The 16,429-nt window shown below is 41.7% G+C and overlaps 1 protein-coding gene across 2 annotated transcripts in view; it reads right to left on the reverse strand.

Annotated features, from left to right (window-relative positions):
- Nucleotides 1-16,429, reverse strand: part of SLC9A6 (solute carrier family 9 member A6) — a 60,247-nt gene that overhangs the window by 16,178 nt on the left and 27,640 nt on the right. For both annotated transcript variants that reach the window (XM_046673616.1, XM_046673615.1), the window contains 4 exons: nucleotides 12,246-12,357; nucleotides 11,154-11,307; nucleotides 5,506-5,536; nucleotides 3,150-3,229 (listed from right to left, as the gene is read on the reverse strand). In XM_046673616.1, coding sequence (XP_046529572.1) covers nucleotides 3,150-3,229; nucleotides 5,506-5,536; nucleotides 11,154-11,307; nucleotides 12,246-12,357 — 377 coding nt within the window. The remainder of the gene's footprint in view (nucleotides 1-3,149; nucleotides 3,230-5,505; nucleotides 5,537-11,153; nucleotides 11,308-12,245; nucleotides 12,358-16,429) is intronic.

Below are 16,429 nucleotides of genomic sequence, written 5' to 3' on the forward strand. Positions count from 1 at the left end.
ACCTGGAAGCAACCCAAGTACCCATAAAGGGACAAATGGATAAAGAAGATGTGGTATATATACACAATGGAATACTACTCAGCCTTAAGAAAGGATGAAAACCGGGGGCTGGCCCCGTGGCCGAGTGGTTGGGTTCGCGTGCTCCGCTGCAGGCGGCCCAGTGTTTTGTCGGTTCGAGTCCTGGGTGCGGACATGGCACTGCTCATCAAGCCACGCTGAGGCAGCGTCCCACATGCCACAACTAGAAGGACCCACAACTAAGAATATACAACTATGTACCAGGGGGCTTTGGGGAGAAAAAGGAAAAAAATAAAATCTTTAAAAAAAAAAAAAAAGGATGAAATCCAGCCATTTGTTTCAACATGCATGGACCTTGAAGGTATTATGCTAAGTGAAATAAGTCAGAGGGAGAAAGTCAAATACTGTATGATCTCACTCATAAATAGAAGATAAAAACAACAAACAATCACACAGAGACAGAGATTGGATTGGTGGTTATGGAGGGGAAGGTCGGGGGAGCAGGGTGAAAGGGATGATTAGGCACATGTGGGTGATGATGGATGGTAATTAGTCTTTGGGCGGTGAGCATGAGGTAATCACACAGGAATCGAAATAAAATGATGAACACCTGAAATTCATATAATGCTATAAACCAAAGTTACTGCAATAAAAAAGAAAAGAAAAAGACAAGTCAATTAAATGATGGCCAAAAGAACTGAACAGACACACTTCATAAAAGAGGATATCCAAATGGCCAATAAACATATGAAAGGATGCTCAACCTCACTGGTCATCAGAGAGATGACAGTTAAACTACATGAGATATCACTACATACCCACTGAAATGGCTAAAATTTAAAGATTTTATTTTTCATTTTTCTCCCCAAAGCCCCCCGGTACATAGTTGCGTATTTTTAGTTGTGGGTCCTTCCCGTTGTGGCATGTGGGATGCCACCTCAGCATGGCCTTATGAGTGGTGACATGTCCGCGCCCAGGATTTGAACCGGCGAAACCCTGGGCCACCGTAGCAAAGTGCACAAACTTAACCACTCGGCAACAGGGCCAGCCCCGTGAAATGGCTAAAATTTAAAAGGCAGACAAATACCAAGTTTTGGTGGAGACGTGCAACAACTGGAACTCCCTCAACTTGCTGGTGGGGGTGTAAATCAGTTACAACCACTCTGGAAAACTGTTTGGCAATATCTACTCAAGCTAAACATATATTTGCCCTAAATTCCACTCTTAGGTATATACCCAAGAGAAATGAGTGCGATGTCCACCAAAAGATGTATACACAAATGTTTAGCTTCACTTCCAATAGTCAAAAGCTGGAAACAACCCAAATGTTTATCAACAGTAGAATGGTTGAGGAAAAAAAACAAACCCTGTACTATGTATTCATACTATGGAACACTACACAGCAATGAAAAATAATTACTGGTACAGGGAACAATATGGATAAACTACACAATGTTGAATGAAAGAAGCAAGACATAAAATAATATATCGTTCCATTTATATGAAGATCAAAAACGGGTAAAACTAATCCATATTGCTAGAAATCAGAACAGTGGTTGCCCTTTTGGGAGGGGGAGGGGAAGCTATTACTGACTGCAAGAGAACACAGGGTACCTTCTAGGGTGCTGGAAATGTTCTATGTCTGTATATGGGTGGCAGGCACACAGGTGTATACACAGGTCAAAATTCATCAAGCTGTACCTTTAAGATCTATGCACATTACTCTATTTAGCTTATATCTCAATTATAAGAAACAAGCAGTCTGGCTACACAAAGGAACTGAAATCTAGAATGAGGAATGATTCATCTACTAGGGTACTAGGTACTAAAATGACCAAGTCTTAGTCTAGTAGTACTTATCAGGGTAGGACTGAGTCAAACAAGTCTTGGTGTTTGCTTGTATAAGAATATACAGAAAAATAAGCTATCATTCTACTCTTTCTCTACATTAGCATCATTTAATTGTTTTGTATATTGGGCAGAAAATATACAACATAATTTATGCAAGAAACACCAAACAATGTTTGTTAAATCAGAGGGATGAAAAAGCCCCAAGAGATATGGGAGTGGCTTATACCCAAAATGCTGATACTAGAGCCAAAAGTAATGACATAATCATTAAACAATTTTAAAGAGCCAGGATCTCTCTAATGGGAGTCTTAATATCATAGATATGCTTGCATTCTTGTTTCCATACAGTAATTTAATCTGAGTACTTACAAAAAGTGAACGTAAAAAATCTAACAAACAAAATACAGTAAATAGTAGCTTCTAATGATAAGTGTCAAGTGCATTTTTCTTAAATATACAAGGCTTTGATCAGAAGGTTGAAAGCAAGGAAAGATTTTTACAGTTGTCCCAAATGTGCTTCAGCGGACTATGAACCAGGTTTTGATTCTTTTACTGATAAGTGTCAGCCCCAAAGAATTCCACAGTCCCTTTTTCTAGTTCTATTTTCAAATAAGAAATTCATTTTAATGAATAGTGAGTGACAAAATGTTGTTTAAAAGACATGACTCAAACAGGTTATAGGCTATAACATGACCCAAAGTATAGCTATGATGAAGACTGTTATAATAGGACAAGAAGGGAACTTGGCAAAGAAGGAAACACCAGCATTTGAACGCAGATGAGAACCTCCCAGTCTTTGGGAAGGTCAGAGAAAAGAGGCCTATCACTGACTAGGGCAGTATCTACCGGGACTGTGTTTTTATCTCATTCCCATGCTTCTTCCTAAGGCAGCCTTTCCTCTTTTACCCTAGCAAGTACACTGACAAGAACCAACAAATATCTTCTGCAAGATCCACTAAATTAGCTAAAGGACAATAAATATTAAAGTTTGCTCAATAAATAAACCTACATATCAAAGACAGTCTATCGTAAGGGCTCCTGAGTCCCTCCAAACAGTCAGCTTCTGCAATCACTGCTCCCTACTGATTCCATGGGTTTTCAGAGGAATTCCTTTGTGTGGGTTTCCTTTAATAACCTTCTCCACTACTCTGAAGGGGAAAGGGACGACCAAACATAGGTTTTATAAGCCACTTCAGGAAGGGAGTGGTCAAAACAGTTGCTCCATTAAATTCTAAGTGTCCATGTTCATACTACCATTTTTTTTTCTCAACTAAGGATACTTATGATCAAAGTTGTACCATATCCGGAAGAGCCAGGCACTCTCTGCTTTGGTAGTTCTTTGCTCATTTTCAGGAATACCCTGCAAACAGATAATAAAGAAATCAATATATACACAAAGATCAAAACACATTTACTTAAGAGTCATTTCTTTGTAGAATCGGAAATAGAGCCTACTACATATGAGATACTCTCCAATACGGGTAACATTAGAAACTTAATAGCTTGTATAGTACAGGTTTGGAATAAGAAATTGAAATGTTTTTCTGAACACCTCTATTACTCAGGGTGCTTGCTGATTTATGAGTCTACTGTTATTTAAAAAATCAATATGGAATAATTCAGCCCCTAAATCTGAAAGACTTACACTCACAATGTGAATTGCACCTTAAGTAGAAAATATCACATGGATATCCCTATATTTGGGATTTGCCGTGGGTCTCAAACTAAGCAACTGGTATTTTCAAAGTTGCTACTATGTTCTTAGAACACTAGCAAAATGAAAGCAAGTAGGGAAATTCCATAGTACGTCTGACTGGCTAGGAGGGAAAACTAACATAGCAAGTGGGCCTCTTCAAAAATAGCTTCCAAAAACATAAACTGGGTCCTTCTTTGTAATATGGTGCGGTCAGTAGTGGGGCACTTAGGCGATCTGGTTTGTCTCAGCTCTGACATGAACTGATTGGGCACGTCCCTTTTTCCTCTCTGGGCTGGAACTTCTTCATGTATACCATGTGAGGGCTAGAGAACCTCAAAGGCCCTTTCTAGCAAGAATGTTCTGTGGCTCCATGATTTTTAAGGAGCACAGAGTTTAGATTCCGGGTTTTGGTTCCTTCCTGAGCCTCATAATAAATGAATCTCCCTCTCAATGTGTATCAAAACAGACACAATATAAAAATGTTTGAGAATGCTGTATGGGCTTCCGAGAACCAAAAAACACCGCTATTGCCCTTCACATCAGTAGGCATAGGTTTGTCTCTCTACTTTTTTGAAGAGCAATTAATCTATAAATCTCCTGATCTCCTCACCACATAAACACCTATACACCCAACCCCCACACACTCCATACTTATTATAATGTTCCTGTCTGCTTCCCAGCGAACGCTCAAAATATTGAGTCAGTAATATAACAAACCAAGACATCCATAGGGTTTCGAGGGCAAGGGAAAAACGGTATTTTTTTCTCTCTGTCACAGCTGGCAGTCACCCACCTGGCTCTCTCCCTGTCACTGCACTTCTCTTTCTCCTCTGTGGTGACAGAGGTAACACAGCAGGTTGAGATTTATGCAGACGGCGATCGAGCATTTGTCTGCTGAGCTGGGCGAGAACTTTCTTCTTGTTTGGACATGGGGGTGGAGGCGCTGAGGCGCTAGGACCGCTTGGAAACTACCCCAGCAGCTCAGCATCATGGGAATTTATCCAGCCTGATTTTTACATGTATTTCAAGCCCACGGAATTATATGTTAAGGTTCTGACCATAAAAGCAGCAAGCACTTACTGTATCACATGTATGCTCATCACTCAACAGCAAACAAAATCAGCATTTAGGGAATGAATCTGATTTTTTTTGAACCACACCCTGAAGACAAATTGACCAGGGTTTGTTTCAGACAAGACAAAGAATTGTGTTTTGAAATAGATAGTTTGCATCTTCAAAAACCTAATTTCTGTGATTTCCCATCTAATGTCTAGGACAGTCACATATTCATGGTGCTCAAAACCGTTAAAAAGCGGATGGAAAATACCAGAAAAGAGTGCTCAGTCTAGAGAAGGCACTGGGTTACTCTGCACTCAGTCTACCAGACTCGGGTTCTGAGGAACAATCGGGAAGGTGACACAAGGAAACAGCAAGGAAATGAGGCAAGGCTGAGGCACGGGGTAAGAAAGTGCACTCTCCTGAACAAGCGGGGAGGACTGGCTGAAGATTCCAAAGCTTCTAGGCAGTTCTCAAGGGCAGCTGCTGCTCATCCAATTTGAAAGTTACACAGGAAGAGCAGCTGGAGTGGGACTTACATCAGAGACAAGGCTTCATGCGCAAACCCAAGTGGAAAAAGGCTCCCTGTGCCAGAGCAGTCACTTGAAAACCCAGGAGTGCTTAATGGACTGCTCGCCTCTGTGGCCAAAGCCCAGGCTGGTGGACAGATATGAGAGCTGTTACCCTTGATAACCACACACTGTCTAAAATTTGGTTTTGTCTCTATCAAGCAGTGAGAAAAGCCAGGAATGACGTCAGTTAAAAGCAATGCAAATAGCACAGGATCTAAATAATAGTGGCACGAAGTCTATAGTAGATTGTTTTCTTTCCAAACAACTGCACATTCGACAGAAATGCCAGAGACAACACGAATGCATATTTACCAAATGTTCTTGGTCTGAATCAACACCAACCCTAAAGGAGAAACACAAAAGGCAAATGAGATCTTGAAGCCAAAAACATGGTCTAGTCACATGTACATTGTCAGGCAGCTACTTTGCTGAACACAGAAGCTAGGAATTGTTAACATTTTGTTGCTTTTCTGTGGTTGTTGATGTAGATTTTTGGCTCCTGTCACTTTCCTTAGCAACAGCTTGGCTCCTGAGGCAAGCAGAGTCTCCTGATTCTCTTCCTGCAATGCCATTGACCAGTTTCAGAAAAACAGCGTTTCTTCTCCGACTCCAAGTACACTGTAAGCAGAGTCCGAGAAAGGAGCATTGCGCCCGTTGCTGAATAAGAATTACTGGGTAATTCCAAAAACAAGCCTGGCCCCATGCAGTTCCAGGAGGGAGCTGCTTGTGTTCGGACCTCTCGGCTCTCATGGCAACATTCTGTTATGATGACTGAAGAGAGGGTCCAATTACATATTTTTCTCACAGGCTAGTAGATAGCCATTAGCCTTGATTCTTCAGAATTCTTTTTTATCTGCTTAAACTTCCTGCTTTCCGTACCACAGGGAACAGCTTCATTACGAAGAAATCCTCTTTGACTCCTATCTCCTCAACACGAGTACTCACCAACTCTGTTAATTCTTTCTCTAAACTGTCTCAGATTTTCTCTCTTTTCCATTCCAACTGCTCAAGCTCAGGCCTCGTTCTGACTCACTGCGGTCTGTAGCAACTGGCTATAAGGTTTCCCAGCTGCCAGGCTCTCCCCTAGAGTTAACTGTCAAAAGCACAGAACTGACTGGGTTATTCCCTTGACCAAAGACTTGGAGAGCGGCTTATGACACAGAGGGTCAAGTCTAAAGTCTTTTGTGCGACTTTCAAGACTCCCTACAAACTAGCAGCCCCCACCACTCCAACCTACCTGTCCCCTCACTCTCTTCCACATGCCCTACATTAGCCGCACTGGACCACTCCTCTCCCCAAATCCCTGTCCTCTCCCGAGCCTCCGAGCCTTTGTCATGTTGTCCCCTCTATCTGAAATGCACTGTCCCTCATTTTTCCCTACTCCTTGTTTGAGTTCCAAATGAACCAGTCTATGACTCCTTCAGGCAGAATCCTTTTTTCCTCTGTGCTTTTACAGCACTTTCTAGAGTCCTCTATTCTAATACTTAGCACAGTATAGTTATTTACCTGTCAGTCTCCCCAAATAGACTGTGAGCTCCTTGAGGGTAAAGGCCACGTCTCAAGTCATCTCTGTATCCCCAGAGTCTAGCACAGTACCTGACACACAATAGGTGCTCAAATGTCTATCGATCAAGGTCACTACTACAGACAGCACAGAAAACAGAGCAGTGTGAGAAGCTGCAGCAGTAGCATCCCAGAATACGAATAACACCGAAGGGACGAAAAATGATGCAAGACCTCATCTGGAAGGCAAGTGAATCACGGTCAAGTACTTGAAAACAGATGGCCTTGACCAGATTCATAATTCAAAGAAAGCCTCATTTCTTCTTTGTTAAAACGACCAGAAGCTGTTTGCTATCTTCTTAGCCATATTAAACTCTAATCGCTTTTGTGCATCTAAAGTGACATCTAGTGGTCTCGGGGATAGCACATTTGTAATACTCACACGGAACATTATGGGAAGCCAACTCCATGTGCTAAAACCTTTATAGAGCACTTATTATCTGCCAGGCACTGTGCTAGGCACAGGCTATAGACATGAGTTAGATACGGCCCTGTACTCTAGGAGCTCAGAGCCCAGTGGGGAAGACAGACACAACTACAGCATAACCCCCAAGGACTGCAATCAGAGAGAGCTGGGTGCCAATCTGACCTCAGCGCCTTTCTAGCTGTGTGAACTTAGTCAAGTTACGCAGCCCTATGAACTGTAATTGTATCAGTGGGAAAACAGCTACCACACAGTTGCTTGGAAGGATTAAATGAGAAAATGCATCTGAAGATTTTAAGAGACTATCTGATCCATCATAAACACTCGCTAAATGGCAGCTCTTAGCACAACATTATTATGACAGGGCTAACTGAAATAAGGGTTGAGTAGAGACACCCGACGTTAGGCAAACAGAAGAGTGGTTCTGATCAAAAGCAGAGGGCAAAGGAGTGGCATTTGAGCTGTGTCACTTCCTGGGAGGGAAAGAGAATTTCAGGCAGGAACGTTACGAGCAAAGGCTTGGAGACGGAGAAGTGCAAAGTCTGTGTGGTAAATGAGAGGGAGCCAAATGTGACTGTCACAAACTATGCGAAAGGACATAGGAATAGCTGGCTGGCTCTAACTCACTGAGGATCCGTTGTCCGCACAACAGCTGGAGTGATCCATTTACACTGTAAAATAGATGGCGTCACTCCCTGGATTTAAAAGCCTACAAGATTTCCAACTGGATTTTAAGACCCAAACTCCTCACCATGTCCTACAAGACCCGATAGCAGGGGTCCACAAACTACAGCCCACAAGCCACACCCAGGGCATCTCCTGTTTTTGTGAATAAAGCCTTGTTGGAACACAGCCACACCAACTGATTTACGTATTGCCTATGGGAGCTTTCACACTACAGTGGAGTAGTTGAGACAGAGACCACATGGCCTTTGAAGCATAACATATTTACTATCTGGCCCTTTACAGGACGCGTTTGTCAATTGCTGTCCCATAGGATCTTGCCCACCTCATTTCCTACCTATCCTTCCACCACTATTTTCCAGCTACATGGGCATTATTCTGTCTACTAAACAGGCTAAGTTTGTTCCTGCCTCAGGGCCTTTGCACTGGCTTTCCCCTCTGCCTGGACTGCTCTTTTTCCTGCTTACTGTTTAACTGGTGATATCTTGTCATTCAGGTAGACTGAGCTCAAATGTAACCTCAGAGAGACCTTTCCTGACCTCCGTCTATAAAATACACTCTATCTTCAGTCACCACCATGGTACCTTGTTTGTCATCAGAGCATTTCCTATCATCTAAAATTGTCACCTTCATTTGTTTACTAGTTTATTGTCTGTCTCCTCCAGGGATCTTTTCTATCTCGTTACCACTACCGCACCTCTCTAGAGCAGGCTCTCTGAACCTTCGCATTACTAACATATTGGCCCAGATCACTCACTGTTGCAGGGGGTGGGGGGCTGCTCTGTGCACTGTAGGATGTTTAGCAGTATCCTTGGCCTCTATCAACTCAATGCCAGTAGCAGCCTCCTCTCGTTGTCTGTGACAATCAAAAATGTCTCCAGACATTGCCAAATGTCCCTTGGCAGGGGGCAAAATCACCCGCAGTTGAGAACCACTAAGTTAGAGCTTAAAACAGTGCCTGGCACCTGGTGGGTGCTCCATCAGTATTTATCAAAGGAAAGAATAAAAGGCACATTTGAAACACTGTGCTAAGAGCTTTACAGACATTAGCTCACTGAATCTTTACAACAACCCTAGGAGGGAGGTACTGATGATCAAATGCACACTACAAATGAGGAAAGTGAGGCTTAAAAAAATTAAGGACCTTGCCCAAGATCACAGAATTAGTAAATGAAGAAGCAAGAATGTAAGGTCAAGTCTAAGTCTGCATGAATCTTAAACTTCAAGGACTTATCAGCATCCTCAAAACTGTACTAGACAAATTTGGGGGGAGGGAAGAGAAACTTAAATTCCAGTCTCCATTTGCAAAGAGGCCCCCAAACCCTCAAATAACAACAAAAACAACAGGAATTAACCTAAGACTGTAAAGTAATATATACAATTAAATGCCAAACCATGCTACAGGGCAGGCAAGAGGGGGCCAAAGGGCTTGCAAAGCTGGTAAGGTGGATCAAGTTTATGCGAAGAGGTGGGGGTTTTTTTGCGGGGGGGGTAGGTGTGGGTATTTGGTTTGGTTTGTGTGGAGGGCAGCAGGGAAGAGAATTGATCCTTTTTAAAAACTGAGACTCGGGGCTGGCCCCGTGGCCGAGTGGTTAAGTTCGCGTGCTCCGCTGCAGGCGGCCCAGTGTTTCGTTGGTTTGAATCCTGGGCGCGGACATGGCACTGCTCATCAAACCACGCTGAGGCAGCGTCCCACATGCCACAACTAGAAGGACCCACACCTAAAATATATACAACTATGTACTGGGGGGCTTTGGGGAGAAAAAGGAAAAAAAAAACAAAAACAAAAAACAAAACAAAAACTGAGACTCCACTTAAGAGGACTATTTTTCCTAAATTATCTTACATTTAATTTTGTTCTTAGTAGAACAAGGAGGAGTCTTCATTTACAAGTCTTAAGAAAAGGAAGGAGTTCAATCCTTCCAAAATCCCGCCCCCCCATTTCTTGATGCAGCACAGTCTAGGAGGAATTCAGTGAGATCAGAGGCTCCTCCGTCCACCACTGAACTGTTCGTGTGACCTTGAACAACTTAGAAGGTTTTGAAGCCCCTATTTCCTCACTTGTAAAATAGAGCTACTGTGATTAGATAAATATGTAAAACCCACTTAACACAACACCCAGCACATAGTAGGTACTTAACAAATGCCAGGTCCTCCCTGAAGTCATAACCAGGGTTATGAGAACATTATTTTTGTGTATTTTCAATTATATACAGTAACAGCATGGAAATTTAAGAAAGGGATTTGAATAGCAAAGAGAGAAAGAAATAACAACATTCAAAGAGTGATTTAGGGCTGGCTGGTCTTAGAATGTTAAAAGAAAGGCATAATAGAATGAGAAAAATGGAGAACAGATTCTATAAGATGTGAAATACTGTTTTCTCTAATAAACCCTACATATTCTGGAAGCTCAGTAGTTCTTAAGTTCTATGAAGTTTCAGCCAAACAGAGGTAAAATCTACAAAGGCTTTAGCAACATAGGCTGCTGTATCCATGGAAACAAATGTGGAACTCTTGAGATACAAGGAAGCTTTCCAATTGAATACATCAACTAGTGTGCATTTAAGACCACGACCTCACAATCTTGGCCTTGGATTGTCGGGTCAGAAACAAGGCTGATCATAAAGATGAGAAAGAATGATAAAATCTAGTATTGATTAGGGGTGGGATAAACTGGACTGTCTCGTATGCTGCAGATAGACGAAAAATTTTTGATCTGATCTGGTGATAGGGATCAAAAGCCTTAAATATATGCATATCCTTTGACCAAGCAATTATACTTCCAGGAATGCACCCTAAGGAAATAATCAAACAAGTGCACAGCAGCGTATGCACTTATGAATGTTCACAATGCTAACTGTAATAGTAATAGCAAAATCTTCAATTGTTAATGGTAACAGCAAAATCCTGGAAACAACACGAAAGTCCAAGGGTAGGGATTTGGTTAAATAAATTATGATATATGCAGCCATTAAAAAATGTATTTACCAACAAAAATGTCCATACTATATTACACTTAAAAATTAGTTTACAAGAGTACCTGTAGTATTGTCCTTTTTTGTTAAAAATATATACAATGCGTAGCAAGAGGGCTGAAAAGACATCCCTCAAAGTGTTAACAATGGTTTTTATTTTTCTTTTGCATATTTTCCATTTTTTCTGTATGTTATACTTTTTAAAAGGAAAAAATGAAACATTGCAGATTTGTCAAAGCTTAAAATTTTCTCCCGATTAAAAGAAAAATAACTTGAATTGTAACATTAAAGTGAGGTCACCAGTCACTACTTACCTTATATGCAAGCATGACAGCATGGCAGTGGTGCCACCACCAAATACCCACACAGTAAAAAACACAATCAGCAGTGTGGTGCTGAACATCATTTGCCGCGCGTAAGTGGCAGTGTCTCGAATGGCCAAGGCAAATGCCATTGCACCGCGAAGGCCTACAAGGGAATGAAAGAGTATTTCTTTAATACCTCATTACCAATGTGCGCGTCATAAATCCAGAGAAATAAGGCACATTCTGAGAACTCAGAAGCACATGAACAAATACACAAAATATACTAACATACATAAGCATATACGAATAAGAATTAGTAGGTGATACTGACACGCACTGATCTTATGACAATTTTTTGAAATTTATTTTTAAATTTACATACAATGAAATTCACTCTTTTTGGTGTACAGTTCCATGAGTTTTGATAAATGTAGAGGTGTGTGACCACTACCACAACCAAGACACAGAACAGTTTTATTGCTCCCACCAAATTCCTTTGTGGTACCTCTTTTTAGTCCAACCTCTCCGTCAGCCTGCCAACCCCTTGGCAACTACTATTCTCCATCACTATGCTTTTGACTTTTTGATAGCATCACATAAATGGAATCACACAGTAAGTAAGTTTTTGAGACTGGCTTCTTGCACTCAGCACAATGGGTCTGAGGTTCATCCATGTTGCTGTGTGTATCAATAATTTGTTCTTTTTAGTGCTAAGCAGAATTCCATGGCATGGATGTACCACAGTTTGCTATTCAGTCACCCACTGGAAGACAGACAATTGGGCTGTTTCTGGGTTTTGGCAATTAGGAATAGAATCGCCAGAAATATCACATACAGGTTTTTTTGTGTGTGTGAAAATGCATTAATCTTTACCTTCTCCACCATGTGTGACATATTCCTGAACCAGGAATTCGGAACCAGAACATGAAAATATTCCCACAGAAGGGAATGGGACACTATAAAAAGTTTTCTATTGGAACCTGCAAGTACAACGTGTAAGGAGTCTTATATTACCAGCATATCACTTCCACTTAAAATCAAGTTGGCACGTGTTGTGAGTGGTTTCTTGGAGTGGGCAAGAGAGGAAACGTTCTAACTTACCAGCAAACATCATCATGTGCTGAAAATTTGATCCAATCTTACTTCTTCTACCCAAATTAAGTAAGAGGGACAGGGGGTAAATATTGGCAGCTCTTCCCAAGAAAATAGCAATCTAAAATTATTAATAGGTTAAGGATAATTCTTATTATTAACATTATTTAGACTATACATTCAAGATGGTGAAAAACTATCTTAGATAGCTCAGTTTCTAACACACAGGCTTTTGATTCCTCTGTCTGACACAGCACTATCCAATGGAACTTTCTGCAATGATGGAAATGTTCTATATCTGCACTGTCCAACATGGTGAGTACCTGAAATGCAGCCAGTGACTGAGAAATTGAAATTGTCATTTTATTTCATTTTAATTAATGTAAATTTAAATAATCACATGTGATTAGTTGCTACCAAATTGGACAGTGCAGGTGTAACATACAGGAAATTCATTAGATGAACAGAAACACGTCTAACAGCAGAGCTTCTTTGGTATAATCTGAAGATTATTAACATGATAGGTTAATTCATTTTAATTGTCAGCGTTGGCAGGAGGAAGAGTAACACTGGCTAAACTTGCCCTTGCTTCCTCAGAACAAAGAAAAGGGCAGCTCCAACACCTCTGACGGCTGAAGTTCCTGCTAGCCCCACGTGTTCCGCCGAGGCAAGACTTCCACCTTGCTTCAAAGGGCAGGTTTCACAGGAATTCAGGATGGTTTCAACTAGAAACCACTTTCAGTGTCTTTTTCTCCAGTTTGCTGTCTATGGAGACTCCTGCTTTACAAAGACAGTTTTTCTTTCAGGGGTTACAATATAGTCCCCACCCCATTTTCTGAAAGGAATAAACATAAAGTAAAATCTAAGATTAAAAACAAAACAAGGTAGGGGAACCAGTGTTGTCTTAAGTAACTTCGGAAATGGGTGCAGTCTGTAAGACTAAAGGTAAAAGGAACTGCGCATAAGCACTATATGCGTGTTGATAAAGTTGTTTCCTAAGGGAATACTGGTTAACAATTCTGATACCACTGTGTATTATGGGAATGAACAATTAAGTAAATGGATGGTGGGTGGTGGAAGTCAGGTTTCTCACGTTGGAATGGGAGTTCACAAATCAGCAAGGGGAGGAAGCTTAAATGATCCATGTGGTAATGGATTAGAGTTGGAGACATCCATGTGAACTCATCTTTAGCTTAATAGAGATACAGGTAGTTACATATACAAATGTTTATTTTTGTATGTGTATGTATACATATATATACACACACACACTACAGGAACTAATATATACATATATATATTTCCTTGCTCTGTCAGCTAAGAGGGCCTAGAAGCAAGGACACTCTAGTAGCACTGAGCAAAACTAGAGCCCAGATTTTGGTTGCTAATACCATCCCCCAATAAAAGGAACCAGGGCTCCTTGGGGAGATGGTTGATTCTAGGGCTGGGGCAGAAAATATACAAGATGAGCCTGAAGTATCTTATAACTCCAGAAAGTAAGGAAGTGCTCAAAAAAATTTAAAAAACACAATGACAGGGGTACGTCAAAGGGACAGAGGAGCCCACTGAAAGAGCTTCCAATGGCCAAAGCTGGAATGGTTTGAGCAAAAAAATTTAAAAAGTAGTATGTATTATAACCCAAAGTATAAAATAAGGATCAACGAGTCCATACTGATACAAATAAGTGACAGGTCAAAACAATAAGTGGGGGAAAATAGAGAACTCTCCTGTGCAAAGAATTCCAAATAATTTTATAGAAACTCTGTCCTCGAGGAGATGGAACCTAACTCCCCACTCCCTAAGTGCAGGCTCCCTGCAGTGACTCTCTTCCAAGCAGCACAATACAGGAAAAGGGAAAAATGAGTAACTTTACAATGGAGCAACCTGACAAATCACTATCTTGGCTAAGTGATTAAGACTAACATCAACAGGGGGCCAGCCCTGTGGCTGAGTGGTTAAGTTCGCACGCTCCGCTTCAGTGGCCAAGGGTTTCGCCAGTTTGGATCCTGGGCACAGACATGGCACCGCTCACTAGGCCATCCTGGGGCGGCATCCCACATGCCACAACTAGAAGGACCCACAACTAAAAATACACAACTATGTACTGGGGGGTTTTGGGGATAAAAAGCAGAAAAAAATAAATAAATGAATAAAAATTGGCACCCGAGCTAACATCTGTTGCCAATTAAAAAAAAAGGGGGGGGGGGCCGGCCTAGTGGCACAGCGGTTAAGTGCGCATGTTCCACTTAAGTGCCCCAGGGTTCGCCGGTTCGGATCCCAGGTGCAGACATGGCACCTCGTGGCAAGCCATGCTGTGGTAGGCATCCCACATATAAAGTAGAGGAAGATGGACACGGATGTTAGTTCAGGGCCAGTCTTCCTCAGAAAAAAGAGGAGGATTGGCAGATGTCAGCTCAGGGCTTATCTTCCTAATAAGTATGCACCCTTGATAAGAAGTGATGAGAACGGCAACTTACTCCTGTGGTCTTCCTCCCAGTGAACGCACAACCCCAGCCTAATCAGGGGGAAAACATCAGACAAATTCCAATTGTGGGACATTCTGCAAAATACCTGACCAGTACCCCCTCGAAACTGTCAAGGGTCATCAGAAACAAGGAACACGTGAGAAACTGCCACAGCCAGCTGGAACCTAAGGAGGCATGACATCTAAATGAAATATGGTACCCTGGGTAGGATGCTGGACCAGAAAAAGGACATTAGGGAAAAACTCCAGGGATCTGAATAAAGGATGAACTTCAGTTAATAATCATGTATCAATGTCGGCTCATTAATTGTGACAAGTGTACCATGCTAATGTAAGATGTTAATAGGGGAAACTGGGTGTGGGGTACATGAGAACTTTCTGTGTTATCTTCACAATTTTTCTGTAAATCTAAAACTACTTTAGAATATAAAGGTCATTAAAAATAGTGATTCCCCGAAAAAAAAAAAAGAAAAACAAAACATGTGGGCTGATGTGGCAGCGACTGCTAGTTATATCCACATCTGTTCTTCCCTTACTCTACAGCAGCGGTCACTCCTCCCTCTTACCTCCAGTTTTCATTTGAGTACACAGCCACCTAGATAAAGAACAGAATTCTCAGCCTCCCTGGTGGGTAGGTGTAACCCATGGATGTTAAGTGGAAGTGATGCGTGCATATTCTGGGTTATGTATTTAAAGGGAATTGGGAGACATGGGGGTGAGCCACCGTGGACCCTAACGACAAGGGAAACTCTCTAGGGAGGGTTGTAAGAAGGCTGCTTGGGTCCCTCATGACTTTGTGGAGCAGAGTTGCCACACCAGTTCAGACTCCTACGTGAGAAAGAAAGAAACTTTTATCTTGTTTAAATTTTGGTTAATTAGGGTCATTGTCACCTGAAACCAAACCTATATCCTAACTATTGTAGCCAGCAAGAGAACAACGCTCTCCTGGTAAGAGTCAATTTTCACGGTAGGATTTTGTATTGAGGAATATCAATTCCTACCAGACTCAGAAACCCACAGAGAATATTTAGCCTTGTTTCTGGATAAGAATAGTTGATCAAGCCACTCGACTGCTCAAAAACTTCTCAAAGACTAGCAGGATATGAAGTTCCTGATCGCATGGGAGTTTTCCAGCTAAGGTTCTCTTATTAATCGGGCTTTATCTTTTTGCCTGAAGTCCATCCCCAGGAGACTAAGACTCTGTAGAACGGCATTTCAGTAATACCTCATTTTCTAACAGAGATCCTACTTAGAGTTTTAATTTAAAAATATTTCTGCTAATCTCTTTGGCAGAATCCTCCTTCTGAGGTGGTTTTCTAACTATTTCTTTTGAAAATCACTAATTCAGACATCTCTCTTTCTGACCACAATCTCTCCTTGCATGTTTCGCATTCATCCAGCCACTCTGATCATTCTTCTACCTCACGGAGCCTCCAGTCCAAAGATCCCTCTACTTTTCCCTCAAACGGTCCTCCCCTTCTTCACTTCCCTTCTTCTTTTTTTTTTTTTTTTTTGAAGATTAGCCCTGAGCTACCTACTGCCAGTCCTCCTCTTTTTGCCGAGGAAGCGTGGCCCTGAGCTAGCATCCATGCCCATCTTCCTCTACTTTATATGTGGGATGCCTACCATAGCCTAGCGTGCCAAGTGTTGCCAAGTCTGCACCTGGGATCTGAACCGGTGAACACCGGGCCGCCGAGAAGCGGAATGT

Source organism: Equus quagga, chromosome 10 (genome assembly GCF_021613505.1).
Source record: "Equus quagga isolate Etosha38 chromosome 10, UCLA_HA_Equagga_1.0, whole genome shotgun sequence".
In the NCBI taxonomy this organism is placed as follows: Eukaryota; Metazoa; Chordata; class Mammalia; order Perissodactyla; family Equidae; genus Equus; species Equus quagga.